Consider the following 27,143-nt stretch of genomic DNA (forward strand, 5'->3'; position numbering starts at 1 on the left):
CAGCAGTGGATAAAGTTAAAAATCACACAACACCAGGTTATAGTCCAACAGGTTTAATTGGAAGCACACTAGCTTTCGGAGTGCCGCTCCTTCATCAACCTGGTGTTGTGTGATTTTTAACTTTGAACACCCCAGTCCAACACTGGCACCTCCAAATCAAAGCAGTGAATGATACTGATTGGATTGATCTACAGAGAGCCAGCATGGCATCTTTTGCATAATTGTGATGCAATGACTCCATGATCTGCACACAAAGAAAGTTGAAAACCTCCAAACATTTCACGGGGGCATTATAAAGCAAAATAATACACTGTACCACTTAAGAATATATTAGAGTAAATGATAAGAAAGTGAAGAAGGCATTTGGTATGTTTTCCTTTATTGGTCAGATTATTGAGTACTGGAGTTGGGAGGTCATGTTGCGGCTGTACAGGACATTGGTTAGGCCACTGTTGGAATATTGCGTGCAATTCTAGTCTCCTTCCTATCGGAAAGATGTTGGGAAACTTGAAAGGGTTCAAAAAAGATTTACAAGGATGTTGCCAGGGTTGGAGAATTTGACTGGAGGGAGAGGCTGAACAGGCTGGGGATGTTTCCCCTGGAGTGTCGGAGGCTGAGGGGTGACCTTATAGAGGTTTACAAAATCATGAGGGGTATGGCTAGGATATATAGACAGTTTTTTTCCCTGGGGTCAGGGAGCCCAGAACTAAAGGATATGGCTTTAGGGTGAGAGGGGAAAAGATATAAAAGAGACCTAAGGGACAACTTTTCACGCAAAGGATGGTACGTTTATGGAATGAGCTGCCAGAGGAAGTGGTGGAGGCTGGTACAATTGCAACATTTAAAAGGCATCTGAATGGGTATATGAATAAGGAAGGGTTTGGAGGGATATGGGCCGGGTGCTGCAGGTGGGACTAGATTGCGTTGGGGTATCTGGTCGGCATGAACGGGTTGGACCAAAAGGTCTGTTTCCATGCTGAATAAAAGGGACCCAAGGGGCAACTTTTTCACACACAGAGTGGTGCATGTATGGAATGAGCTGCCAGAGGAAGTGGTGGAGGCTGGTACAATTACAGCATTTAAAAGGCATCTGGATGGGTATATGAATTGGAAGGGTTTAAGGGGATATGGGCCAGGTGCTGGCAAATGGAACTAGACTAGAGTTGGATATCTGGTCAGCATGGACGGGTTGGACCGAAGGGTCTGTTTCAGTGCTGTACATCTCTGTGACTCATTGGTGCTTTGAGTCTAAAATTGAGGGATAGGCTTTCAAGTCAAATAGTGTGGTGGTGGAAAAGCACAGCCGGTCAGGCAGTATCTGAGGAGCAGGAGAATCTTTGTTTCGAGCAATAAGCTCTTCATCAGGAATGCGGGGGAAGCCCAAGGGGGTTGAGAGATAAATGGGAGGGTGGTGGGGCTGGAGGGAAAGGTAGCTGAAATATAATGGGGGGGGGGGGGGAGGAGGAGAGGGAGATGAGGAAACTGGTAAAATTAACATTGATCCTGTATGGTTGGATGGTGCCAAGGCGGAAGATGGGGCATTCTTTCACCAGACGTTGGGTGGCTAGAATCTGGCCGTGGAGGAGTCCCAGAACTTGCATGTCCTTGGTGGAGTGGGAGGGGGAGTTGAAGTGTTTGGCCACAGGTGGTTGTTTAGTAACTCTCCCAGAAATATTCTCTGAAACGTCACGCAGGTTGGCATCCTGTCTTCCCAATGTAGAGGAGAACACATCAGGAGCAATGGATACAATAGGTGATGTGTGTGGAGGTGCAGGAAAACCTCTGCCAGATGTGGAAGGATCCTTTGGGGCCTTGGATGGGGGGAGGAGGGAAGAGTGGATGCAGGTGTGGTTCGAGCACCACTCTTTTTGACTGATCTGCAGTCCTCACTTTGTCCCCTGGATTGGTTTTCAATACCATCTTCTATAATGAAGTAGGTGAAAATCAGGTGGCCATGAGACAACAATTTAAGTTGGAAGAACAAAACGGGAAAGCAGCCTATCGCAGGGGCGTTAATCTGTCTTTTCAAACAATGCCTTTATTTTCTGGCTGTACCTGGATCTCCTCGCAGGCAGCGATGCTCGTCCTCACCTCCTCCACCTGCTGCTCGATGAAGCCCAGGCCCAGGCCGAAGGCCAGCAAAGCTCCGCCTGGCCCGTGGAGCTGCCGAGACCCCCGGCGCTGAAGCTGAGTCGCTAGGCCGCCCAAAGACAGGCGGAAATAGCGGTAACGGGCGGGTAGGCCGGCTTGGAGCGGTTGCTGGGCCCAAGGTCGCACGAAGGCCGCGCCTGCCTGAGCCCGGGCCGCGGGGCTGACGAGGCGCAAAGCCGAGCGGCTGAGCTCCAGGCCGTGGGCCAGGAATCGTCGCACCGACATTTTAAAGGTTTAAATCTCCGATTTGTCTTTCAACATCGTTGAAAGAGGGGGGGGGGGGAACGGTTGTGATTTGAACCGAGAGGTAGTGTTCAATGCTGCCGATCGGGGATTGTCACCGCAAAGCAAGCGCTGTAACCATAGCAACAGTCATCATAAACCGCCTCAGAACCTGACAGTGTCAAACCAAACAAACACCAGCTTCATTTTCAGCTGAGGATCCACCCCTCAAAGATCAATAAACACAAAAACATGAGAACAGCGTCATCCTGTTCCAAGGTATTTCAGATTTTATTGTTTTCACCTGAAGCCCAGCCTATAAAACGAGAGAATATTATCTTCAAGACCATTTCAAGTCCACAAGAAATGAAATTAGCCCTGACATAAAATTGAAAGAAAGAGCCAATCTTGAAATTTGGGGAAAAGCGACCCACGATTTGAAAAATAGCGTACCAGAGTGCATTCAACGAAATAGCAGTGACAAAAAAAGTTGGACAGAATGGAAATTGTGAGAATAGATGATCAACAACATGAAAAACAGTGACATAATTTCTATAAAAGCACACAATTCAGTAATATCCGTTATATTAGTGATAATAATGTGGTCATACAAAGTTGGTGTCTCTACCCAATATTGTTGAACACTTCCTCTAGATCCATATTTAATTCTTAATAATCCTGTTAACACTCTCCATCATTTGTTTTGCTGCCATATTTTGTTTAGCCCAGGTTCACTGTTCACTTTCTTCTTATCTCTCTCATGGACCTCTCTCCTTTTAATCCGGCCTTTTACTTGCTTATAAATTGTTAGATCTCTTGTTCTCATTCTAATAAGTGATCATTGATCTGATAGGTTAACTGTACTTATCTGTACATTGATGCTGTGTAACTTGCTCTGTGCTTTCAACATTTTCTGTTTTATAATTGTCAAAAATTGAATGCAAAGTAATTTCAATCTATTTGCAGTGGCATGAGAGAACTGAACATTTATTTTGTCTTTTGGGTACTGAATGTGTATTGAGATTTTGTTCTCTTAAACCCCACCTCATAGCTTTGAAAAACCAATATTATTCATTGTTTTCAGAATAATGGACAACCCAACCCAAAATTTGAATGTCCGGTTGAAAACTGTGGGTGTATGCACTAAGATTTTCATTTGATTATATGAACTCTGTCCTGTAGGCTTTCATAAATTTATGCTGCAAAAATCACCTACAAAACAAGTGAATGTTGAATGTATGCTTAAAGCTATCTTAAAGTTACAAACAAAAGACGACTTTTAAAATACAAACAGAAAATGCTGAAAATATTCAGCAGGTCAGGCAAGCATCCATGGAGAGAGAAAGGTTTATTGTTCAGGTTTATGTCCTTTTATCAAACCCTGATGAAAGAGAGAAAAAATAATAAATTTTGAGCAAGGAAATGGTCTTGAGGAGGGCAAGAGAAATTAAATGGCTAAAGGTGTCCTGGAGAAAATGATGGTAAGTACACCCAAGGACTACAGCAGTTCTCAAGAAGGCTACAAAATTGGACAGAGTATTGGCTTGAAGGTAGGAGACAGAGGGTGGTGGTGAATGAGTTGCTTTTTGAACTGGAGGCCTGTGACCAGCAGTGTGCCACGAGGATCACTGCAGGGACTACTGTTTTTTGTCATTTATATAAATGATTTGGATGTGAATATAGGTTAGTAAGTTTGCAGATGACACCAAAATTGGTGGTGTAATGAACAGCAAAGAAGATTAGTTCAGTGTACAATGGGACTTTGACCAGATAGGTCAAGGAGTATCAGACAGAGTTTAATCTAGATAAATGTAATGTGCTACATTTTGATAGGACAAATCAGGGTAGAACTTATATCCTTAATGGTAAGGTGCTGGGGAGTGTTGCTGAACAAAGACACCTTGGAGTGCAGGTTCATAGTTCATTGAAAGTAGAGTTGTGTGTAGACAAGGTAGTGAAGGTGTTTGGTACACTTGCCTTTATTGGTCAGCGCATTGAGTATAGGAGTTCGGAAGTCATTTTGCTGCTGTACAGAACATTGGTTAGGTCACTTTTGGAATATGGTGTTCAGTTCTATCCTTCCTGTTATAGGACGGATGTTGCAAAACTTGAAAGGGCTCAAAAGGATTTACAAGGATGTTGCTAGGGTTAGAGGGTTTGAGCTATAGGGAGAGGCTGAATAGGCAGGAACTATTTTCCCTGGAGCGTTGGAGGCTGAGGGGTGACCTTGTAGAAGTTTATAAAATCATGAGGGGTATGGATAGGGTAAGTAGTCAAGGTGTTTTCCCCAGTGTAGAAGAGACCAAATTAGAGGGTATAGGTTTAAAGTGAGAAGGGAGAGATTTAAAAGGGACCTAAGGGGCAACTTTTTCACACAGAAGGTGGTGTGTGTATGGATTGAGTTGCCAGAATAAGTGTTGGAAGCAGGAACAGTTACAACATTTAAACGGGTATACGAATAGGAAGGGTTTAGAGGGATATAGGCCAAATGCCAGCAAATCAGATAAAATTAATTTAGGATATCTGATCAGCATGGACAAGTTGGATCAAAGGGACTGTTTCCATGTTGTACATCTCAATATCTGTAAGGCAGTCTACTACTACTTTTGCTAGGGCAATTAGAGATGAGTAATAAATGCTCCCCTGCTAGTGATACCCATATCTCATAAACAAATATATGTCAAAAAGATGGAGGTCAAGAAAATAAAGATGTGCCCAGATGAAGAGTAATTGACTGAACAGTAGCCATACAACTGCGAAGTGAACAAGGAGCAGAAGTAGGTCATGCAGCACCTCAAATCTATCTGCCGATCAATATGGTTGATCTGTAACCTTAAATCTATATTCCAACCTAATCCCTGATAACCTTTCAACCCTCTTGCTTAACTAGAATCTTTTTACCTCTACCTAAAAAATATTCAAGGATTTTGCTTCTATGACTTTTTTAGAAAAAGAATTCTAAAGACTTGTGACCCTCGAAGGGATGGTTTAAATGGGTGACTCCTGATTTCTAAACAGTGACCCCCCCGCAGTTCTACAGAAAACAATAAATACAATTGAGACAGAATGATTCAAAATAGTTGAATTAAATATTGAGTCAAAAGATTAATTCATAGTTGTTGACCTTGCATTAAGTATAATTTTTAAACCTTTGAAATATAGTCACTGTTGTGATGTAGGAAACATGGCAGCCAACCTATGCATAGCAAATTCCCACAAACAGACTATGATAATTACCACACTTTTTGTGATGTTGATTGAAGGATAATATTGGCTGGGACAACATGAATATTTCTTCTGTTTTCCTCAAAATAATATCAGAGGATCTTTTACATGCTCAATGGGCAGGAGGTGGAAAATGGACACCAACAGATGGAAGGGGAAAAAAAGAGTGGCCAAACCTGACAAAATGGATTTAAAGAGGGATTTGAAGAAACTGCATATAGAACAGGGAAGTTGGCATGGTCTCACTCCATATTGCCCTGAAATGGAACTAAGTCTAAATAAGAGCAGGTAAATGATTCCATTAGTTTAGTATCCCATGTAAAAGACAGCAATTTGAGAGGGAGAAGATAGAATCAGAGGTGACAGTATTACAGCTGAATGAAGGCAACTACAGAGGCATGAAGGAGGACCTGCACATAATTTTCTGGGAGAGGAACTTAACAGGAAAGACAGTGGAACAGCAATGGCAGGAGTAATTCAGGAGACACAGCAGAGATTCACCCCGAGGAAACTGAAGCATGCTAGGAGGATGAGGCAACCGTGGCTGATTAAGCAAGTCAGGGATAACATAAAAGCAAAAGAGAAAGCATATAATGTGGTGAAGGGCAGTGGGAAACCAGAGAATTGGGAAAATTACAAAGACCAACAGAGGGCAACAAAAAAAGAGAAATAAGGAGGGAGAAGATTAAATATGAATGTAAGCTAGCCAGTAATATAAAGGAAGACTGTAAGAGTTTATTTAGATATATAAGGGTAGATGAGAGGCAAAAGTGGACATTGGGCTGCTGGAACATGATGCTGGAGAGATAATAGTAGGAAACAAGGAAATGGCTGAGAAACTGAATAATTACTTCGTGTCACTTTTCATGGTGGAAGACATGAGTAATATCCCAAAAATTCAAGAGAGTGAATGGTGGAAGACATGAGTAATATCCCAAAAATTCAAGAGTGAGGGAGCAGAGCTGAGTATGGTGACCATCACCAAGGTAAAAGTGCTGGAAAAACTGAATGGCCTGAAGGTGGATAAATAACCTGGACCAGATGGACTACACCGCAAGGATATAAGGGAGATAGCTGAAGAGATAGTAGAGGCATTAGTTGGGAGGAGGAGGGGGAAACAAATTGAAACATACAGAATACTGAATGGCCTGGACTGAGTAGACATTTCCATTGGTAGGAGAGATTAGGAACCAAGGGCCTTAGAGTAAAGGGACGACCTTTTAGAAAGTAAACAAGGAGAAACCTCTTCTGCCAAAGGGTGGTGAATCTATGGAATTCATTGCCACAGAAGGCTGTGAAGGTTAGGTCATTGAGTATATTTAATACTGGGATAGCTAGGTTCTTGATTTTCAAGGGGATCAAGGATTACAGGGAGAATGGGTTGAGAAACTTATCAGCCACGATTTGATAGCAGAGCAGACTCAATGGGCCGAATGGCCTAATTTCTGCTCCTATGTCTTATGGTCTACAGCAAAACCTGATTTTGAGTCTTCTAAAATGTAAAAGCAGGAGTCAACATATACGTGTACAGTATGCTTCTTTTTCTCAATCATGAGCTATAGGGAGAGACTGAATAGGCTGGGAGTGTTTTCCCTGGAGCATCGGATGCTGAGGGGTGACCTTACGGAGGTTTTTAAAATCATGAGGGACATGGATAGAGTAAATAGACAAGGTGTTTTCCCTGGGATGCCGGAGTCCAGAACTAGGGGGCATAGGTTTAGAGTGAGAGGGGAAAGATATAAAAGAGACCTAAGGGGCAACTTTTTCACACAGAGGGCGGTATGTGTAATGGAATGAGCTGCCAGAGGAGGTGGTGGAGGCTAGTGCAGTTGCAACATTTAAAAGACAGTTGGATGGGTATATGAATGGGAAGGGTTTGGGAGAGATATGGGTCGGGTGCTGGCAGATGGGATCAGATTGGGTTGGGATATCTGGTCGGCATGTTCGTAGGGTCTGTTTCCGTGTTATACATCTCTATGACTCGTGAGTAGATAGGGAGAATCTGTTCCAGCTCGTAAGAATCAAGTTTTTTTTTAATCAGAGGGCATAGATTTAAAGTGATTTGCAAAAGGACCAAATACACTACGAGTAATAAAAATCGCGGAGAGAAATTTTGATGTGATTTCTGTACTGAAAGTAATAGGACACAAGTTTCATCATGATTGAGAAACAACAGCACAACGTTCGCATAAATGGTGACCACGGCTGTTTAGTAAATGATTTGCAACCAGACTTTGTTGAAGCGGTACATTTTACGGGGGAAGGTGAGGAGATTGAGTGGGGCTGTACTTTGGAAAGGGAATGTACAAGCTCATTGAAACACACAGAGCAAAGAGCACCTGAATGAACGCCCCTGGAAGTGCACTGTACCATTTGATGTCAGTATCATGTGACCGATTTATCACATGACTCATCATGTGATCTATCTGCTTGGTACCTCTGCTGTGCAGTGAAGTTCTTGCTTTTTCAAGATTCTGAAGGTAAATTGGGAGCAGATTGTCTTGTCTCTGGGGATTATTGTTTCCCCACTGAATTTGAGAACTGACTCGTTACACAACCGCTTACCTACAGAAACTGCTGCCGTCTTGTTAATGTATTGGGCTGTTTCTGCTCTGCTTCATGGTCAGTTTCTTGTTTCTGTGCTTCACCCAGGCCCTTATTAGGGGAAGTTGTCTTTGAAGCAAAACTCCTCCGAACAGTGTGGTGTGAGTGATGGGAAATTTCACCACCGATTGCCCGAACGGATCTCTCTTTATCTGGAATATACTGAAAGAGTGCACCGAAGATGGCAGAGATTTGGCGAGTGTTGTTTTGGGCTTGTTCTCCGTCTTGTGTTTCATGATGGCTGCTTTCCCGTAAGTACAATTTGCTGTTCATAATTCAGTCTGTCAGCTGAAACGCACAATTGGCGAGGAGCGTCTGAAAATGTGTATATGCGTGAACGTTTTCAGTGACTTACACATATGCATGCTTCCACCACCACCAAAAGCTGCTGATTTTGTACTGCATAACTCTGAACAGGAGGAAGCTGGTCACCCCTTCGAGTCCCATTCTATGACAGCGTGGCACATGGTTCAACACCATTTTACTTTTCCTGTACTGGTTAATACTTTTACTTAAGAAGAAATCTTAATGTAGTGATTTAGAATGAGGTCAGTTAGTTGGATCTCAGAATGAGTTCCCTGATTGGGGCTGTTAACATGGTCTAATCAGGAAGTCCCGGCTGACCAATATAAACAGGAGTGTCGAGAAAAAAGATAAACAGGAGTGTCGAGTTCTGTTCAATCTCAGTCTGCTCTGAACTCGCTGGGTCAGTGTCATGTACTATGTATGTGTAAATAAAGGATGACTTAGTGGCAGGATACCTGTCTATATGGAGTTATTTCACTTGCCATTTGTCTTGTAAATACTTCTAAACAATCACTCTTCTCCCCAGAAAATCCTCCTCCTCCCAGTGCTAAATTACCACCCCTTATTCTGAGACAATCCGGGGACCTGCATCTACCCTGCGATGGTCTCTTCGTTCAGCAGGACCTTACCATTAAGTGTATAAGCCCTGCCTTGATTTGCCTCTACCAAATGTAGCACCTCACATTTATCTAACCAATCCCTGTAAAGACTTTGTTTTGAATGAGATCACCTCCCAATCTTCCAAACTCGGATAATATCTGATCTATTGAATCTTTCATTGTAGATCACTCTCATAATTCTCAAGAATTACTTTGAACCTTCTTAAAATGGAGAAATCTAAATCATTGCCTCAGCATTTTTGGGTGTCTAGTTTAACAAAGGGTAGTGACTAATCCAAATATGGAACTAAAATGCATTTTAACTTGCAGCAGTATTAAGTTTCAGTTCACTTGGAGACTGCTGACTTGCACCATTTAGTTCCAGCACACAACCTCATTTTGTAAATGTCTGTTATTTTCCTCTAGCGCTCTAGGCAAAATTTTCAATTAGCTCTAGGGTAATTGAGGATATAAGAATAAAAAATGTCTGTCCCAGATAGTGTACTCAACCTCATTACAATTGTGCCCGATATTCACTCTCCATCGCTTGGATGGACTGCATAGTAGAAAAAGTGTTGCTGGAAAAGCGCAGCAGGTCAGGCAGCATCCAGGGAACAGGAGAATCGACGTTTTGGGCATAAGCCCTTCTTCAGGAATGAGGAAAGTTTGTCCAGCAGGCTAAGATAAAAGGTAGGGAGGAGGGACTTGGGGGAGGGGCGTCGGAAATGTGATAGGTGGAAAGAGGTCAAGGTGAGGGTGATAGGTCAGACGGGAGTGGGGGCGGAGAGGTCGGGAAGAAGATTGCAGGTTAGGAAGGCGGTGCTGAATTCGATGGATTTGACTGAGACAAGGTGGGGGGAGGGGAAATACCTTGTCTCAGTCAAATCCATCGAACTCAGCACCGCCTTCCTAACCTGCAATCTTCTTCCCCACCTCTCTGCCCCCACCCCAGTCTGGCCTATCACCCTCACCTTGACCTCTTTCCACCTATCACATTTCCAACGCCCCTCCCCAGGGGGGAGGTGTGGGCGCAAGTCTTGCACCTCCTGCGGTTGCAGGGGAAGGTGCCGGGAGTGGAGGTTGGGTTGGTGGGGGGTGTGGACCTGACGAGGGAGTCACGGAGGGAGTGGTCTTTACGGAATGCTGATAGGGGAGGGGAGGGAAATATATCCTTGGTGGTGGGGTCCGTTTGGAGGTGGCATAAATGACGGCGGATGATGCGCTGACTGCATAGTAAACAAGCATGAATCCTTGCTCTTTCTTCAAATTTACAGGACTCTGAACAGCCATGAAGTTATGTACACCACTTTAAAGGACTGCAAAATGAACAGTTTCTGTCAGTAACAGTGGCCACGAAACTGGTTAAATTGTTAAGGACTCTGGTTCTCTGAGTGTACTTGACAGAGGTTTGACATTTGCCATTACAATTTGCCATTGCTATGTGCTCTGACCTGTATGGCACCAGACCTTTACCTGCCCAGCAGTGATTTTAAAAAAACACTTTGTATCTAAATGGTGCAGTAGTTCACAAAGGTGACCCATGTTCTCAGAACAACCAAAGATGGTTAATAAATGCAATCCTTGTTAGTGATGAACAAATTCCAGGAATTTATTTTAAAAATACATACTGGGATCAGTGTCAGACACAGACACCAAAAACATTTCAGATTCTTAATGCAGCCAGTATTGTCACCCACTAAAGCTGGAATATCTTTGCAAAGTGTGCCCAATTTCTGCTCAAACTCTAGTTTTGAGCTTGCCATTTGTAACATAATTGGTGGCACACTGTATCACTGCAATGTTGACTGGTTGAAGATCTTTATCAATGCAAGAGGTCTCACTCTCCTGTTTGTGTTGTCATGCTCTTTTTTTTCTTTTCAAGAACATATTCAACCAATTCTCTTTTGAAAGTTGACCATTGAATCTGCTTCCACCATCTCTTCACACTGTAAAGTCGTTGCTTAGGAAGTATCCCATTTCACTCTGGTCCTTTTGCCAACTTACCTCAAACTTGTGCTCCGTTGTTACTGACACTGCTGCTTTTTGAAATAGAGCTAAGGGAAGAAATTATCCGAAACCTGACAAATAAAAATATTTTATGTTCTCTACGAATAAGAAAGAAACAATTAATCCACCCTCTCCTACATCTATTGTTTTACAGATGCATTTTAAATTAGCTGTACCTAGAAGTAGTATCAAAGGAGATTAGAGGTTGTCCTTGTTAAAATATTTAATCAATCTCTAATCATCTTTGTAGCTAATGTAAAATCCAAGCACTAATCAAGCCTGAGCTTGCCTCACTTCTGAGATCAGGCATTGTCAGATTCCGAAGGTGTAGACTGTCCTTATCAGTAAGTATGGGAAAGATGATTGTCTGTCTATGACGTGTGAAGCAAAGAGTCTTTTGAAGTAGCCATAGAGGAAATGTTGCATCTGAGCGGAGGGTGGCATGTTAAAAGTGAACCTGAATGGATTATCTCTGTGTTAAAATGATTTGGGGAGCATGTTTACAAGCATCCTCCTCTATTCCTAGAAAGGAGTGTTAAGATGTGTACAGATTTCTATAACTGTCTTTTTATTAAGATTTTGCAAAATGGTTTATAACTCACCAATTTTATTTTAGGCAATGTTATAGTTCTTATCTGAAAGGAAATATGGACCAAGCTGTGTCAATCTGGTTCCTGATTGGTTGGCTCGCTGGTGACTCATGCAATGCTATTGGTGCTTTCCTAGCTCAGCAATTGCCAATACAGGTGAATAGTTTTCACATCATAAGATGATGTCTGCATGAATACTTTAATAGCCCAGTTAAATAATCAGTTGAAGATTAGAACAATTTGAATATGACTGCAAACCTTTTGAATTACAAGACCTGCCACATTTTAGTTTTACATTCTGGATTAATTTGTACTGGGTGCCTAGAGTGGAACTCCATTAAATTACCTGACTCAAGTTGTTATTAGGCATTGTGAATCTGTATCATATGCAATTACCTTGTGCAATTAAATCTCTCTCGCATATTGGCCTGGGATTTTTCCTAGATCCTGAAAGATTACAATTTTAAAAGACAATGCATTCCTGCTTGAGATGGGTATAAAGAACAAAGAAAATTTACAGCCCAGGAACAGGCATATCGGCCCTCCAAGCCTGAGCTGATCTAAATCTACTGGCTAAACCTGTCGCCCAGTTCCTAAGTGTCTGCATCCCTCTGCTCCCCACCTACTCAGGCATCTGTCCGGATGCATCTTAAATGAATCTACTGTGTCTGCCTCTGCTAGCAGCGTGTTTCAGACACCCACCACCCTCTGTGTGAAGTACATGCCCTGTGTTTCCCCCTTAAATGTTTCACCTCTCACCTTGAAAGGGTGACCTCTCATTATGGATCCTTCACCCTGGGGGAAAAGCTTATCGCTATCTACCCTGTCTATACCCTTCATGATTTTGAAAACCTCAATCAGGTCCCCCCTCAATCTCCTTTTTTCTAATGAAAACAAACTTAACCTACTCAATCTCTCTTCATAACTAGTACCTTCCATATCAGGCAACATCCTCGTAAACTTCCTCTGCACCGTCTCCAAAGCATCCACATCATTTTGGTAATGTGGCGACCAGAACTGTACACAGTATTCTAAATGCAGCCGAACCAATGTCTTGTACAATTTTAACATGACCTGCCAGCTCTTATATTCAATACCCCATCCAATGAAGGCAAACATACCATATGCCTTCTTGACCATTCTATCCACCTGTGCAGCAACCTTCAGGGTACAATGGACCTGCACTCCCAGATCTCTCTGCTCATCAACTTTTCCCAAGGCTCTTCCGTTCACTGGATAATTCGCTCTAGAATTAGACGTGCCAAAATGCATCACCTCCCATTTGTCTGGATTGAAAACCATCTGCCACTTCTCCACCCAACTCTCCAATCTGTCTATATTCTCCTGTTTTCTTTGACAGTCTCTTATGCTTTCTGCTACTCCAATCTTCATGCCATCTGCAAACTTGCTGATCATACTAACAGTGCCCTCTTCCAGATCATTTATGTATATCACAAACAACAGCGGCCCCAGCACTGATCCCTGTGGAACACCACTGGTCACCTTTCTCCATCTCGAGAAACTCCCTTCAACTACTCTGTCTCCTCTTGCTCAACCAGTTCCTTATACACCTAGCTAGAACATCCTGCACACCATGTGAACTTCACTTTCTCTATTAATCTACCATGGGGAACTTTATCAAACGCCTTACTAAAGTCCATGTACATGACATCAACAGTCCTTCCTTCATCTGTCAACTTGATCACTTCCTCAAAGAACTCTATTAATTGGTAAGGCACGATCTTCCCCCGCACAAAACCATGTTGCCTATCACTGATAAGCCCATTATTTTCTAAATATAAATAGATCCTATCCCTCAGTACCTTCTCCAGCAACTTTCTCACCACTGATGTCAGGCTCACTGGTCTATAGTTACCCGGAATATCCCTACTACCCTTGTACAGCAAACTTCCAGTCCTCCGACACCACCTGTGTTTAAGGATACGAGGAAGATATCTGTCAGGGCCCCAGATATTTCCTCTCTCTCACCTCCCTCAGCAACCTGGGATAGATCCCATCCAGTCCTGAGGATTTTAGATTAGATTAGATTAGATTACAGTGTGGAAACAGGCCCTTCGGCCCAACAAGTCCACACCGACCCGCCGAAGCGAAACCCACCCATACCCCTACATTTACCCCTTACCTAACACTACGGGCAATTTAGCATGGCCAATTCACCTGACCCTGCACATCTTTTGGACTGTGGGAGGAAACCGGAGCACCCGGAGGAAACCCACGCAGACACGGGGAGAACGTGCAAACTCCACACAGTCAGTCGCCTGAGGCAGGAATTGAACCAGGGTCTCAGGCGCTGTGAGGCAGCAGTGCTAACCACTGTGCCACCGTGCCGCCCACAAATTTGTCCACCTTTAACCTCTAGCATACCCAACACATCTTTCCTACTTGCATCAATGTGATCCAGCCTAATCAAACTTCTATCTCTAATCTCAACATTCATCATGTTCCTCTCCTCAGTGAACACTGATGCAAAGTAATCATTCAGAATCTCATCCATTCTCTCTGGTTCGACACACAGCCTTCCTTCATTATCCTTTAGTGGACCAATTCTTTCTCTAGTTACCCGCTTGCTGCTTATATAAGAATAAAATGCTTTGGGGTTCTCCTTAATTCTGCTCGCTAAAGCTATTTCGTGATCCCTTTTAGCCCACTTGATTCCTCGTTTAAGACTGGTCCTACTCTTCCGATATTCCTCCAGGGCCCACTCTGTTCTTAGCTGCTTAGACTTTATGTACATTTCCCTTTTCCTCTTGGCTAGTCGTACAATTTCTCCTGTCATCCTTGGTTCACGAATCTTGCCCTTCCTATCCTTTTGCCTTCAGTGGGACATGCCTATCCTGCACTATTTTTAACCTATCTTTGAAAGCCTCCCACATCTCAAATGTGGACTTCCCTTTAAATAGCTATGTCCAATCCACATTTCCCAATTCCTGCCTAATTTTGATATAATTGGCCTTGGCCCAGTTTAATACTCTTCCCTTATGACCACTCTCCTCTTTGTTTACGAGTATTCTAAAATTTACAGAATTGTGGTCACTGTTGTCAAATAAATCTCCCACAGCAACTTCTACCACCTGGCCTGGCTCATTCCCCAATACCAGGCCCAATATAGCCCCTTCCCTCCCCAGACTATTGACATACTGCTCTAGAAAACTCTTCTGGATGCTTCTTACAAATTCTACTCCATCCCAACCTGAGTGTATCCCAGTCAATTTTGGGAAAATTAAAATCTCCCATCATGGAGAGGGGCAAAATAGAATATAATTGCAAAGGGTGCCATTTGTGGGATCCAATGGTGAGTCTTTGAGTCTCTCTCGTGGAAGATAACCAGCTAGATCAATGTCACTCATTTTAAAAATTAAAACTTACTTCCCTGTTTCATAACCCTGTCGAAGCCTGACTGCAAATCCCATCCACCCATGCTGCATGGCAAACTGAGATCAGTTACCTCCTCAAGAACCAGCTCTGGAACCTGGCCACTGTGGCTCAATAATTCTTTACCATTATTTTATGCATGGAGTTGTTCCATTTTAACCAGATATCAGCACTGCCTTTGGTCATGTACAAACTTGATTTAAAGAATGTTTGCTGATGTTCCTGTACGTGAAGTGGATTCTTAATGATTAATATCTGAACTATCTCTACTGTTGTTTGCTTTTTCCAGATTTACACTGCTATATATTATGTTTTGGTGGATGTGATAATGGTCTCACTATATATTTATTATGCAGTAAAGAACAGGTCCAGACCAGGTGAGTGACTTTGTTTAACTACTGTTTAATAACCTACCTTACTGTTTTGCAGTTCGCTGCCAGATTGTCCTTTTTTATCTCATGCTTGTCTTCGTAGGAAGTATGTTTGTACTGCAGGTATAGTCAGGTGTGTGCATTACTTGGAATCAGCGCATCATACAAAACCAAAGGAGACCACTCAGCTGATCAGCTCGGTGGCTGTATTTCATCACCCTCTCACTAGATATAGTACTAAATCATTTTGGTTTTCACAAAATAAATAGCTATTGTTATATGACACATTGTTTATTACAACCCTTTTGGATGTAAATTTGGATCTTTATTTCAGTTGACAAGATTACAATTTAATTAAGTAGCTTCGTTGTTCTTTTTATTTTTGCTGCAAACTATTCAGTTGAAAAGATGCAATGCTGTTCCTTGAGTTCCATTAAAAGCTGTAGGAGGCGAAAGGCTGAGAAGGAAGGGGGAGTAGCATGTAAATGGAGAACAACTGGCAGCACAGGTTTTCATAAAAAAAACTCACCAAAACCAGCTTTGGTCTCTGGGTACAGGAGACTTCACTGTGATCTGTGCTCCCACTCTAATTTTGGCCTCATGTTGCTCTGAAGCTCAGGAGACATGTTTGGAAGTGGTGTGTTGGGAATGTAGGCAGTCAGATATTCTTTTCACCTGCTGGATCCAGCAACCTAATCTCCCTTTAGTCAGCGAAGCTTTCTCAAGATTGTGCTTTAGATTAGATTAGATTAGATTAGATTTCCTACAGTATGGAAACAGGCCCTTCGGCCCAACAAGTTCACACCGACCCTCTGAGAGCAACCCACCCAGACCTATTTCTCTACATTTAACCCTGACTAATGTACTTAACACACTGGGCAGTTTAGCATGGCCAGTTCGCCTAACCTGCACATCTTTGGATTGTGGGAGGAAACCAGAGCACCCATAGGAAACCCTTGCAGACCCGGGGAGAATGTGCAAATTCCACACGGACAGTCGCCCGAGGTGGCGATTGAACCCGGGTCCATGGTGTTGTGAGGTAGCAGTGTTAACCACTGAGCCACCAAGCCGTCCCAAGCCTACTGCAACTGGTATTCCTAGGCGGTCTCTCATCCAAGTACTAACCAGGCATGAGTCTGCTTAGCTTCCGAGATCAGACGGGATTGGCTGTTTTCAGACTAGTATGGCTGTAGGCAAACGTGAAAATTCCTATCCAAATATGGTTGGAGAGGCGGTGTGATGCCTGGATGGAAAGTGAGTAGTTTGATTTTGTAAAGAGGGGAGAGAAGAATAATTTGAGGTTAGTGTTGAGTAAGTGATACCCTAATCGCCTGAAAATGGATGAATCCAAATGTAATTTTTATTTTTGAGCTTTCCTTATCAACTTTTGAAGGATTAAAATGTCTATGTGCTGTCTCTCACTATCCAAGGGTTCAGTGTTGATTGGGAGACGTATCTAAAATGTTAAATTTGTTGGACAAATTTGGCTCTGTTGAAGTGAGGAGGATCAGAACATTTCCCCCAAATTTTGTCTGGTGGGATATAATAACCTTTGTCCAATTCCAATCCACCCACTTCTGGTTTTAGATTGCCTGTCCCACGTCTCTTCAGCCAACTGCCAGGAGCAGGCTCACAATGTGGCTGCATGCCTCTGGCTTAATCTCCATTCTCAATTTCACCCTGACTGGTGTGGGACTTGGGGAAGCTTCACCAACTAAAGGGAAGCTAGAATGCTGGATCCAAGCTGGTTTCCAATTGCCTGCATTCCCACTCTCCATCACCTCCAAATGACAATCTGTCCAGTGATTGAAAAGAGTGGTTCATTGTGCTCCTGTTGAGCTCTACAATGCAATAAGGGAGGCTGTTTTTTTTTTGAGACTGGGCGATCAAAAGTGGAATGGGTGAGCCCTTTGCTGTGCTAACAGTTGCTTTCCACTTAAATCTGCTCCCCTCTCCCCCTCTAATCCTACACGGTTTTAGTGAAACTCAAGGAAAACGACTTCATTTCACATTTGGGTATTTTGCAACCTTACAATCAATCTTAAGGTCGACAATATCAGATCTCACCCACTAAATCTATTGTTTGAAATGACATCTAGTGCTGGTAATAACCGCTTTGTTTCTCTGTCTCCATGCATCATCATCCCTTTTCAGTTAATTTCTCCTACCTTTCACCGACTGACCCTATTCCCTCTGGTTCTTTCCTCCTCACGTTTTCCCTGCTTATTGTCTAATACTAAGTCTCTTAACATTCTTTCAGTTCTGGAAAAACAAATTATCAACTTGAAACTGCTTTTCTTTCCCCATAAAATTCAGTTTTTCTTTTAATCAACCACTGTCACAGAACAAAGGCTTCAAATGTCTTAAAAATAAATCTTTCAGATGTGAGAGAATTCAAAGCTGTGGTTTCTTTCAGATGGGACTGTAATCAATGCCATTGTTGTATTTGTGATGTTTGGAGCGACGGTCTCCTTGTTCCCAGGAAACCATTTGGGGTCTCCAGTTCAGGACGTACCAAAGTTTACTAGGCGTTCTCTTTTGGCTTTTCCACACTTCTTTGCTAACCAGGTCAGTTCTAACTTCACTGTCATCTTCTGTGCAAAAGATACTGAATCCCTGCAGCTTTTTTGATGTCAACTCCCATCTTTTAAGACAGAAATGCCAATAATTTTGTCATCTGTAGTGACTTTGTGTGTGTTGGTCCAGGCCAGCTATATAAAGTTGACCTTTTCAGTCTTGTTCTAAATTTTTATCTGGAAAAACTCCTCAATTCCTTTTGTTAATTCTTAAATATATTGTGTATCTTCCGCTGTTCATGATTTTATCGTAAACTCATTCAAGTAACCTGCTGTTTTATCTTTCCACCTCTCTTTTTTTATTGTTTAGTACAAAAGTAGCCCTTTGAATAATAGGTTTGGAGGCTCGATCATAACATTTCCTCCCATTTCAGCAGAATTAGTACAGTTCAATCAAATTCACAAGCTTCCAGTTACAGAAAGCAAAAAAGTTTTGATGCCATTCAGCAAGCATTTGTATGTTGATTCCCTTTTTTTATTTGTATTAAACTGTTAATATTTCATCTGTAATGTTCCAAATGCAGGAATTTACTACTCAAGAAATCATCGGATTTACAATTGGCTCCTTCTCATCTGTGTTTTACTTGACATCTAGGTTACCACAGCTATGCAGAAATGTGAGTGTTTGTGGCTTTCAAGCAGATGGTTCCATAATGCAGTACTGAAATCTTGTGATGCACCCAAAACCCAATGAGACTTAGAATCCCATCAGTATGGAAGCAGGCCTTTTGGCCATTCAAGTCCCCAACAACCCTCTGAACAACATCCTACCCAGACCCACCATATCCCTGTAACTTTGCATTTCCCAAGGCCAATCCATCTAACCTGCACATCTTTGGACTGTGGGAGGAAACCAGAGCATCTGGAGGATGCAGACACAGGGAGAATGTGTAAACTCCACACAAGCAGTCACCAGAGGCTGAGATCAAACCTGAGTTTCTGGTGCTGGGAGGCAGCAGTGCTGACCACTGAGTCACCATGCCACACATGAAAGAGGATAGCGAATACTTGATGTGTTGTATTTTCTCTCTTGTACTTTTTTTCTTCCCAGTGGAAAAGGAAATCTACAGAAGGCATCTCCCCTTTCCTCTTCACCCTGATGATTGTGGGGAATCTAACATATGGTCTGAGTGTACTGCTGAAAGAGCCAAGGCAAGGGCAAAGCGAGGGCAACTATGTTGTGCACCATCTTCCTTGGTTGATCGGTAGTTTGGGAACCATGGGACTTGACGTGGCAGTATCCTTTACAACACTTCTGGCTGTTCCCATTGGAATGGCGGGTTATGAAGGTCATTTCAGGCAGTTCCATGGACAGCAGATAAGTATGCCACCCAGCTCAGAATAGTGTTGTATGGTTCAGAAAGGCTCTCACTTGATGTATAGTTTGAGTTGCTGGCGTCAGTCAGATTGCAAACTTTGCTGTAGTTGGCCTGAGTGCGTGCCAGGCTGGTGATCATATTCATGACAATCCACTGCAGACATCAAACTGTTCCGACATAGCATCATAGAGATGTACACACGGAAACAGACCCTACAGTCCAACCCGTCCATGCTGACGAGATATTCCAACCCAATCTAGTCCCACCTGCCAGCACCTGGTCCATATCCCTCCAAACCCTTCCTATTCATATACCCATCCAGATGCCTTTTAAATGTTGCAATTGTACAAGCCTCCACCACTTCCTCTGGCAGCTCATTCCATACAGGTACCACCCTCTGTGTGGAAAAAAGTTGCCCCTTAGGTGCCTTTTATATCTTTCCCTTCTCACCCTAAACCTATGCCCTCTAGTTCTGGACTCCCCCACCCCAGGGAAAAGACTTTGTCTATATATCCTAGCCATGCCCGTCATGATTTTGTAAACCTCGATAAGGTCACCCCTCAGCCTCTGATGCTCCAGGAAAAACAGCCCCAGCCTGTTCAATCACTCCCTGTAGCTGAAATCCTCCAACTCTGTAAACATTCTTGTAAATCTTTTTCTGAACCCTTTCAAGTTTCACAACATCTTTCTGATAGGAAGGAGATCAGAATTGCACGCAATATTCCAACAGTGGCCTAACCAATGTCCTATCCTCCATACTCTGACCATTAAAGGAAAGCATACCAAATGCCTACTTCACAATTCTAAGTACCTGTGACTCCACTTTCAAGGAGCTATGAACCTGCACTCCAAGGTCTCTTTGTTCAGCAACACTCCCTAGGACCTTATTATTAAGTGTACAAGTCCTGCTAAGGTTTGCTTTCCCAAAATGCAGCACCTCACATTTATCTAAATTAAACTCCATCTGCCACTTCTCAGCCCACTGGCCCATCTGATCAAGATCCTGTTGTAATCTGAAGTAACCTTTGCTGTCCACTACACCTCCAATTTTGGTATAATCTGCAAACTTACTAACTATACCTCTTATGCTCACATCCAAATCATTTAACTAAATGATGAAAAGTAGTGGACCCAGCACCGATCCTTGTGGCACTCCACTGGTCACAGGCCTCCAGTCTGAAACACAACCCTCCCACCACCACCCTCTGTCTTCTACCTTTTGAGCCAGTTCTGTATCTAAATGGCTAGCTCTCCCTGTATTCCATGAAGTCTAACCTTGCTAACCAGTCTCCCATGGGGAACCTTGTCGTTGGACTTCAGTAAGGCATATAGTTCACATCCATCATTCTGCCCTCATCAATCCTCTTTGTTACTTCTTCAAAAAGCTCAATCAAGTTTGTGAGACTTCATTTCCAATGCACAAAGCCATGTTGACTATCTCTAATCAGTCTTTGCCTTTCCAAATACATGTACATTCTGTCCCTCAGGATTCCCGCCAACAACTTGCCCACCACTGATGTCAGGCTCACTGGTTTATAGTTCCCTGGCTTGTACCACCTTTCTTAAACAGTGGTACCACATTAGCCAGTCTTCCGGCACCTCACCTGTGACTATCGATTATACAAATTTACTATGATACACCTCTGGAACTGAACATCTCTGGATGAAGGGGATATTTTCCTTGTGAGAATTTACTACTTTAGTCAACAGTAGTGCAATTCAAGGAAAAGAGGCAGTGATGGATATTTTGGAGCAGTCTTGTGCACTAGTGAGCTGCAATGTAGTGTGGTGGTGAAGGGACGGGGCTATTTATTTTGAGGTTAATTGTTAAAGAGTAATATTTTATAGAGTCACACAGTAAGGAAACAGATCCTTTGGTCCAAGTCGTCCATTCTGACATTTCCTTTGGTACCTACTGCACAAGCTGTTGGACTGTTCAGGAGCAGTGAGAACTGGATATGTACTTGAATGCTGCCTTGCTAGCTAGGTTCAAACAGAGAAACTTGTCTTTGTAAAGCCTTTCGCCCACAGAAGTATGCTTGAAGTGTACATCACTGTCACAATATTTCAAAGATCCAAATATGTGTGAGTGGTTACTGCTGTGCCATCAAAATTGTTCAAGAGTAATGTTTCATAGAGTCACACAGCAAGGAAACATCCTTTGGTCCAACTCGTCCATTCTGATATTTTATTACTGCCATATTTCTGGGGAATCTCTCAAGTGTGTTTCACATAGTGAAATACCTTGAAATGCAGAGGAGAATTTGGTTAGAAACCACAGCAAACATTTTGTGAAGGAGACTCAACAAACAGTGAGCCCTGACTTACAAAATGACTCATGGTTTTTTTTATTAATGGGTAACTGTCGAGGGAACAACAAGGAGAGAGTGGTGCTGTTTGAGAGAGGAATGGTTGACCATAAACTAGCTAATTAATGAGCTATCTGCATGGCTAGTCTGGAAGGAATCTTCTGGGCAAAATGGAGGAGCAGGAGGTGGAGTTTGTTTTGAGATGTATCGAATCAGGCTAGAGGGAAGTTTGCTGTGAATTGTGGTCTGGTTATACCTAACCTGGGGCTGCCTGATTTGTGTTCTTTTATCCAAGAATACAACTCAATTTGAGCATACGTTTAAGATAAACCATTTGTTTGTCCTTAATTCTTAAAAAAAAACTGCAGATTTTGTTTCAGTTCTTCATCTATCAAGAGCAAAAATCTGATGAAAGTAGACCATTGATTAATTCAAGTGGACATCGAGCTCTTTAGCAGTGAGGCAGTACTTTCCAGTAACTGTAACCGCTCTACAGGAAAACCTGGTTTATTTTTTAAAAGCGTTTTTGAAGCTAGACCTACGCAGGCCTTTGCCGAATTTCAAGCTGTTATTGTAAAGAAATTATTAGAAAAATTCTCCAACTAAAAATCACCAGAGAGAACTCAACTGTAAGAACAATCCTTTTTGTGCATCATTACGTTTGCAACTGTGACTGAAGATAAATGTTTAGTGCCTGATACTTTGACCTTGGAAATCAATCAACACACAAAAGCCATTGCCAGAAATGCGAGGGTGAAGCAGGTGCCAAATGCATCTGATCAAACCATCTCAATCCTTACTCAGGACCAGTGGTTTTGAATTGGCTTTGTGCAACTGGATCAGGTCATTCCTCATTCCTTCCATGTGTGAGGAAGGCCATTATTGGTCCGTTGGGGACAAGCTGCTTCTAAACTAATCCAATCAGTGATGTGAATGTGTGTGTGAATGTGTGTCTCATAGGAGTAACTGGAAATCTCACATCCCACTTTGAACAATGTTGCATCCAAAATGGCTCTAATTATTATCTGTTGCAATCCAGAAAAGCCATAGCAACTCTGGATAGCAAAAAGAGCTGTCTTAACAATGGACATCACTGCTTGATATAGTTTACATTTTTGAATTTTATCAAATCCAGAACACTAAATATAAAGGGCCACAACTTCCAAGAAGTGGTTTCAATCTGAAAGTGTATTGCTCTCTGATATTATACTCAACCTTTGATTTGATTCCCATCCTGTACGGATTTCACTACCTCATTCTCAGGATGGGGAGGAAATGGACCATGTCTCTGATTGCTATCCAATGACTCCAACAGCTGAGTGTCTGTAGACCTTGAGGATGAGTACGATGGTTGCTGAATAATCTGCTGGTGCTTGCTGCCCAGGATCCCAAATGGAAAAGACCAGTTGAGCAAGGCAGCAACAAGTGCCGATCTGTATCCCAGCAGGGATTTGATGTCCAGGAGGGGGAGGGAGAAATGGGATTCCATGTTTCTGGGGCTTGGGGTTTTTTTTTCTCCAACCTCAGTGGAGTCCAGTTCAGAGGAAATCAGGCACTAAATGCTAGGGTGTAGCTTATATGCTGTTCTTCAGGCTCTGTCTCACACCCAAGCAGCATGGGGACTGATCTAGCTTGTTCATATTTGCCCAATTAAAGGAGGCCAACCACAGTTTTTCAGCCTACCTTCAGGTGTCAGAAGCCAGTATAGTTGCTGGTCACAGACTGGGTGAGCAACACTCCAGACAGGTTTTACAGTTTCAACATGCACAGGTGGGAATGGCCACAGATCACCCTATAGAGGTGGCCTGGCGCAAAAGCTATTTCTAAACTAAGCATTAGCTCCAACCTCATCCACTCATCACTGTCACGCTGGAGAAAATCAGTGTATTTCCTCATGGCTCCAACTTCAAATCTGCTGTTGAATCAAACGGTAGGATTCAGAAGCTTTCACATCTCGGCTGTGGGCTGCTTGTAAGTACAGCTGCAGTTTGAAATTGATGGTGTGAATTGGAACCAAAATACACGACTGTGTATGTTGGGCATTCGTAACTGAGTCATTGAGATTTTATTCTTAGGTTTGAGGGATGTGGTTGTAATTTTTTTTAAATTACCAGGATTCTGAAATTTTGATTTTCAACCATCAGGGTCCATTTCAGAATGTGAAAGATTTTTGTCTCCTGAACGTTTAGGGAGCAGCAAGGCTTAGTTATGCCAAAAGGTTGAATTTTAATGTGTTACTGATTTGAACAGTATTCCATTGATAGAATCCAACAGTTCTGAATTCCCTGTCTTAAGCACACTTGCTGTATCCTCCCTATATTGAAATCAAGATTCAAATAATAATCTATTTTTAACCTAGTTTTCAGTCAGATCTGTGACTTCCTTTAGTTTTCCTTTCCTCCTACATTTGGGCAAACTTTAACAGAGAAACAGAAATCTGATATGGTCTCTTGAACTTTTCTCTCTTACCCTTTTACAATATTCTCTTCTACCTTGTCATTGTTTACAAAATTAAAAATGATTTTACATGGTATCACAGTTGATCACTTTGCACTTTATATAAATTGTGTCAAAGTTTACTAAGTTTCTCATTCTATCCAAAGGTACAACTAAACATTTTTATTTTTGTTGCTTTTTTTTAAAAGAAGGGCTTCTGGTTTTTATCCACTCTTTGTAACTGTTTGCTGTTTTGAGAATGACTTGTATATGCTGTATAACAAAGCATATCCAGTTTTCTACCTGGTTGAGTTGTGTAGCCAGCTGCACTCACTACCTCTCTCCTGGCTCTGCACAAATTGAGAGAAATTTATGACCACCAGTGGTTAAATAATTTGAAATTGGGATCTGATTGACCCACCTGAACAACAATTTTAAATGTTTTGCTTCATAGTTAACAACTGTATATCAGACCTGAGTTGGTTCCATATTCTTTAATTCCTTGCATAACAAAACCTTGTCAGTTTTGGATTTGATTTGGAAGTAGATATCATTTATTCAAAGCAGCTTACCAGCTTTTTTGAGGGGTGGGGTGGGGGTAGAAATGGTGGTTGCTGATAATGGAAAGTAAGTTCCAGGTTTACACTAATGCCTTCGAGGTAAGAACTCTAAGTGTTTTGCAAACCATGAAGGGAAACAATCCAACCACTTGAGAAGGTTGCTTAAGACTAGAAGTTAGGCCTAAGATGAACTATTATAAACAACATCAGGTAAATTCTATGAAGTATTACAGCCAAAAAGCATTATCTTGTAGTTAGGGATTTAAGCTGAAATCTGTGCCTCAACTGCTGGCCTTTAGAGCATGGGAGTCACTAGGACTATAAATGGTTGAGTAATGTGTAGATTCTGGCCAGAAGAATTATTGACATTTACACAATTCAAAGGAAGAACAGAATTTTGTGGAAATGTACAGCAGATCTTTCAGTGTCTGAAACGGGGAAGGCAGCTTAATGTTACCCAGGAGACCCACTGGGAGTTCCTACTTTAGGTATTAACCTCATTTTGATCATGACTTTTTTGCCAGAACAATGTTGAGAGATATCTGGGATACATCAGTTGTAGGAATGAGCCCTTCTCGCTTTAGCAGCTAGTCTTTGCTTGTTCAAATTAACTGATATGTCTTGGACATCTGATTTGGAGGGAACTTCATTTTTCAAATAAATGGTGCTATTGTAAATTTGCTATTGTAAATCACCAAATTTTAGGATAACTGTTTCATGAATTATTATTGTATTACATTTTTTAATCTGACTAGAAACTGCTAATTTATGATTTAGTTAGATTTTCAGTTTCACAATGTTTGAGTCTTTGCATATTGAACTATTTTTCTTCAGAATTCAAGATTACTATAATATAAATGCTGTTTTATCTGATATATACTAAAACAGTTTCTGGGTATACATTTTTTTTGTTCAGTCTTTTTATATTTGGGTTTTGTTTCTTCCTGAATATATTTTTGTTTTAAATAGGAGTGAATGTTTGCAAACTGAAAACCATTTTTGATAAAGCAAATAACATTTATACTTCCAATTGTGAAATGCTTTTTTTAAAATGGAAAGGAAAAGCAGCTTGGCCATGTCAGTGATAGAGGGAGCTCTTCATAGAATCGTGCAGCAAAAGCAGGAGGTTTTCAGCCCATCATGAAGTGCTTTGAGGATGTCATCCAGTTTTTTGCCCCGCCCCCCACTCAATAACTGCCATGTTTCCAATTTCTAATTCTGGTTTGAAAATTACAACTTAATCTGTTTTTGCTAACTTTGAAGGCATTCTAGATCATTACTTCCCAGGTATTAGTACAAGAAGGGAATTTCTGTCTGCTTCATTTGCAAATTCTCTCAAACCCGTGTGTTTGTGGAGATTGCCCCTCCTACGTGGATGGGGTGATTTTTGAGCATTATTCAATCTTCCCCCTTAACCTTTCTGCTCTAAGAAGTCCATGCTTCTCCAGTCTGTCCAAATCACCCTGCCCACTACTTCAGCAACTTGATGAAGACCTTGACCTCCTTTAAAGTCTGGTGTACTCAACTGGATGTACGATTCCAGCAAAGACCTAATCAGGAAACTTTATTTCAGATATGAGGCTAAATTTCTGCTGTTGCCCAGTAGGTGCCACTGTGGTCACATTGATAGGTTGTGTCCAAATTGCAAGTTTGTTTCTTACACCAGTTGTAAAATAATAATTTCAGTCGGAGGATTAAGTACAGTGACTACTCTAGCTTTTTAGATGTTTAATTATAAATTTAACAGGTTATTCCAGTATATGCTAACTTTCTTGCTGTTTATGTACACTTTTTCTTTCAAAACCAGTGATTCCATACATTGCTTTGAGAATGATGTAGACTGAATCTATTGTTGCCCATCAGTACAGAGAAGGGACTATTTTCTACATATTATGGGCGATTTGACTGCACTGACCCCTGCAGTGCTTGTCAGGATTAGCCTGCATTCAGGCAGTTTAGCCATTCTTAGCAGAAATCAGTGTTACCAATTTTTAAAATGAAATTTAATTTCTTATTACTGGTGTAATCTATACAAATTTTAAATTTATTAAACAAATTATGTTGACATTTGTGTACTGGATTGTTTTCATTTTCAAATTTTTTTTTGTTTTAGCTGTTCAAGTGAAGTGATTTTTGTGCGGTGATGCATTAAGTGGGACTGAATGACTTTCTTGTGCTGTGGCCTTGTGTCAAGGGCATTGTAAAAATGGAAGCTGTTGTATTCCTTTTTTCTCTTGATCTCACATTTTGAACTCCTGGTGGTTCTCCACCTGGCAGTTTAATACTGTGCTGAGCTGAACTGAACAGGAAAGGATAAACATTGAAAATAGGAGCAAGATTTAGGCCATTCACACCTGCTCTGCCAGTCTCCATGATCATGGCTGATCATCCCTGTTGCTGCTTTTGCCCCACACCCGTTGTCCTTTTTGCTTTAGATCTATATCTAACTCCTCAAAAGCATTCCATGTTTTGGCC

At 41.9% G+C, this 27,143-nt stretch overlaps 2 protein-coding genes and 1 pseudogene across 4 annotated transcripts in view; 1 reads left to right on the plus strand and 2 right to left on the minus strand.

The window, feature by feature from the left end:
- The window catches only part of pink1 (PTEN induced kinase 1), a 22,059-nt gene extending 19,471 nt beyond the window's left edge, over nt 1–2,588 (minus strand). The window contains exon 1 of one of the 2 annotated variants that reach the window (XM_043675768.1): nt 2,056–2,588. In XM_043675768.1, coding sequence (XP_043531703.1) covers nt 2,056–2,376 — 321 coding nt within the window. In that variant the 5' untranslated portion in view covers nt 2,377–2,588. The remainder of the gene's footprint in view (nt 1–2,055) is intronic. The other variant, XM_043675767.1, reaches the window with a different exon arrangement.
- Nucleotides 2,589–7,980: 5,392 nt separating this feature from the next.
- On the plus strand, nt 7,981–26,733 carry slc66a1 (solute carrier family 66 member 1). 2 transcript variants are annotated; one of them, XM_043675771.1, is made up of 8 exons: nt 7,981–8,078; nt 8,251–8,453; nt 11,731–11,860; nt 15,387–15,474; nt 17,885–18,036; nt 18,569–18,661; nt 19,096–19,281; nt 22,041–26,733. In XM_043675771.1, exons 2-8 carry the CDS (start codon nt 8,311–8,313, stop codon nt 22,125–22,127), a joined length of 879 nt encoding a protein of 292 aa, XP_043531706.1. In that variant the 5' UTR covers nt 7,981–8,078; nt 8,251–8,310; the 3' UTR covers nt 22,128–26,733. The 2 variants fall into 2 exon arrangements, with proteins under 2 accessions (XP_043531706.1, XP_043531707.1); XM_043675772.1 differs by lacking the exon at nt 18,569–18,661 and having other exon boundaries at nt 7,997–8,453.
- Nucleotides 16,545–16,663, minus strand: LOC122540499 (annotated as a pseudogene).
- Nucleotides 26,734–27,143: the final 410 nt, after the last annotated feature.

The sequence above is a fragment of the Chiloscyllium plagiosum genome, chromosome 34, assembly GCF_004010195.1.
Source record: "Chiloscyllium plagiosum isolate BGI_BamShark_2017 chromosome 34, ASM401019v2, whole genome shotgun sequence".
Lineage (NCBI taxonomy): Eukaryota > Metazoa > Chordata > Chondrichthyes > Orectolobiformes > Hemiscylliidae > Chiloscyllium > Chiloscyllium plagiosum.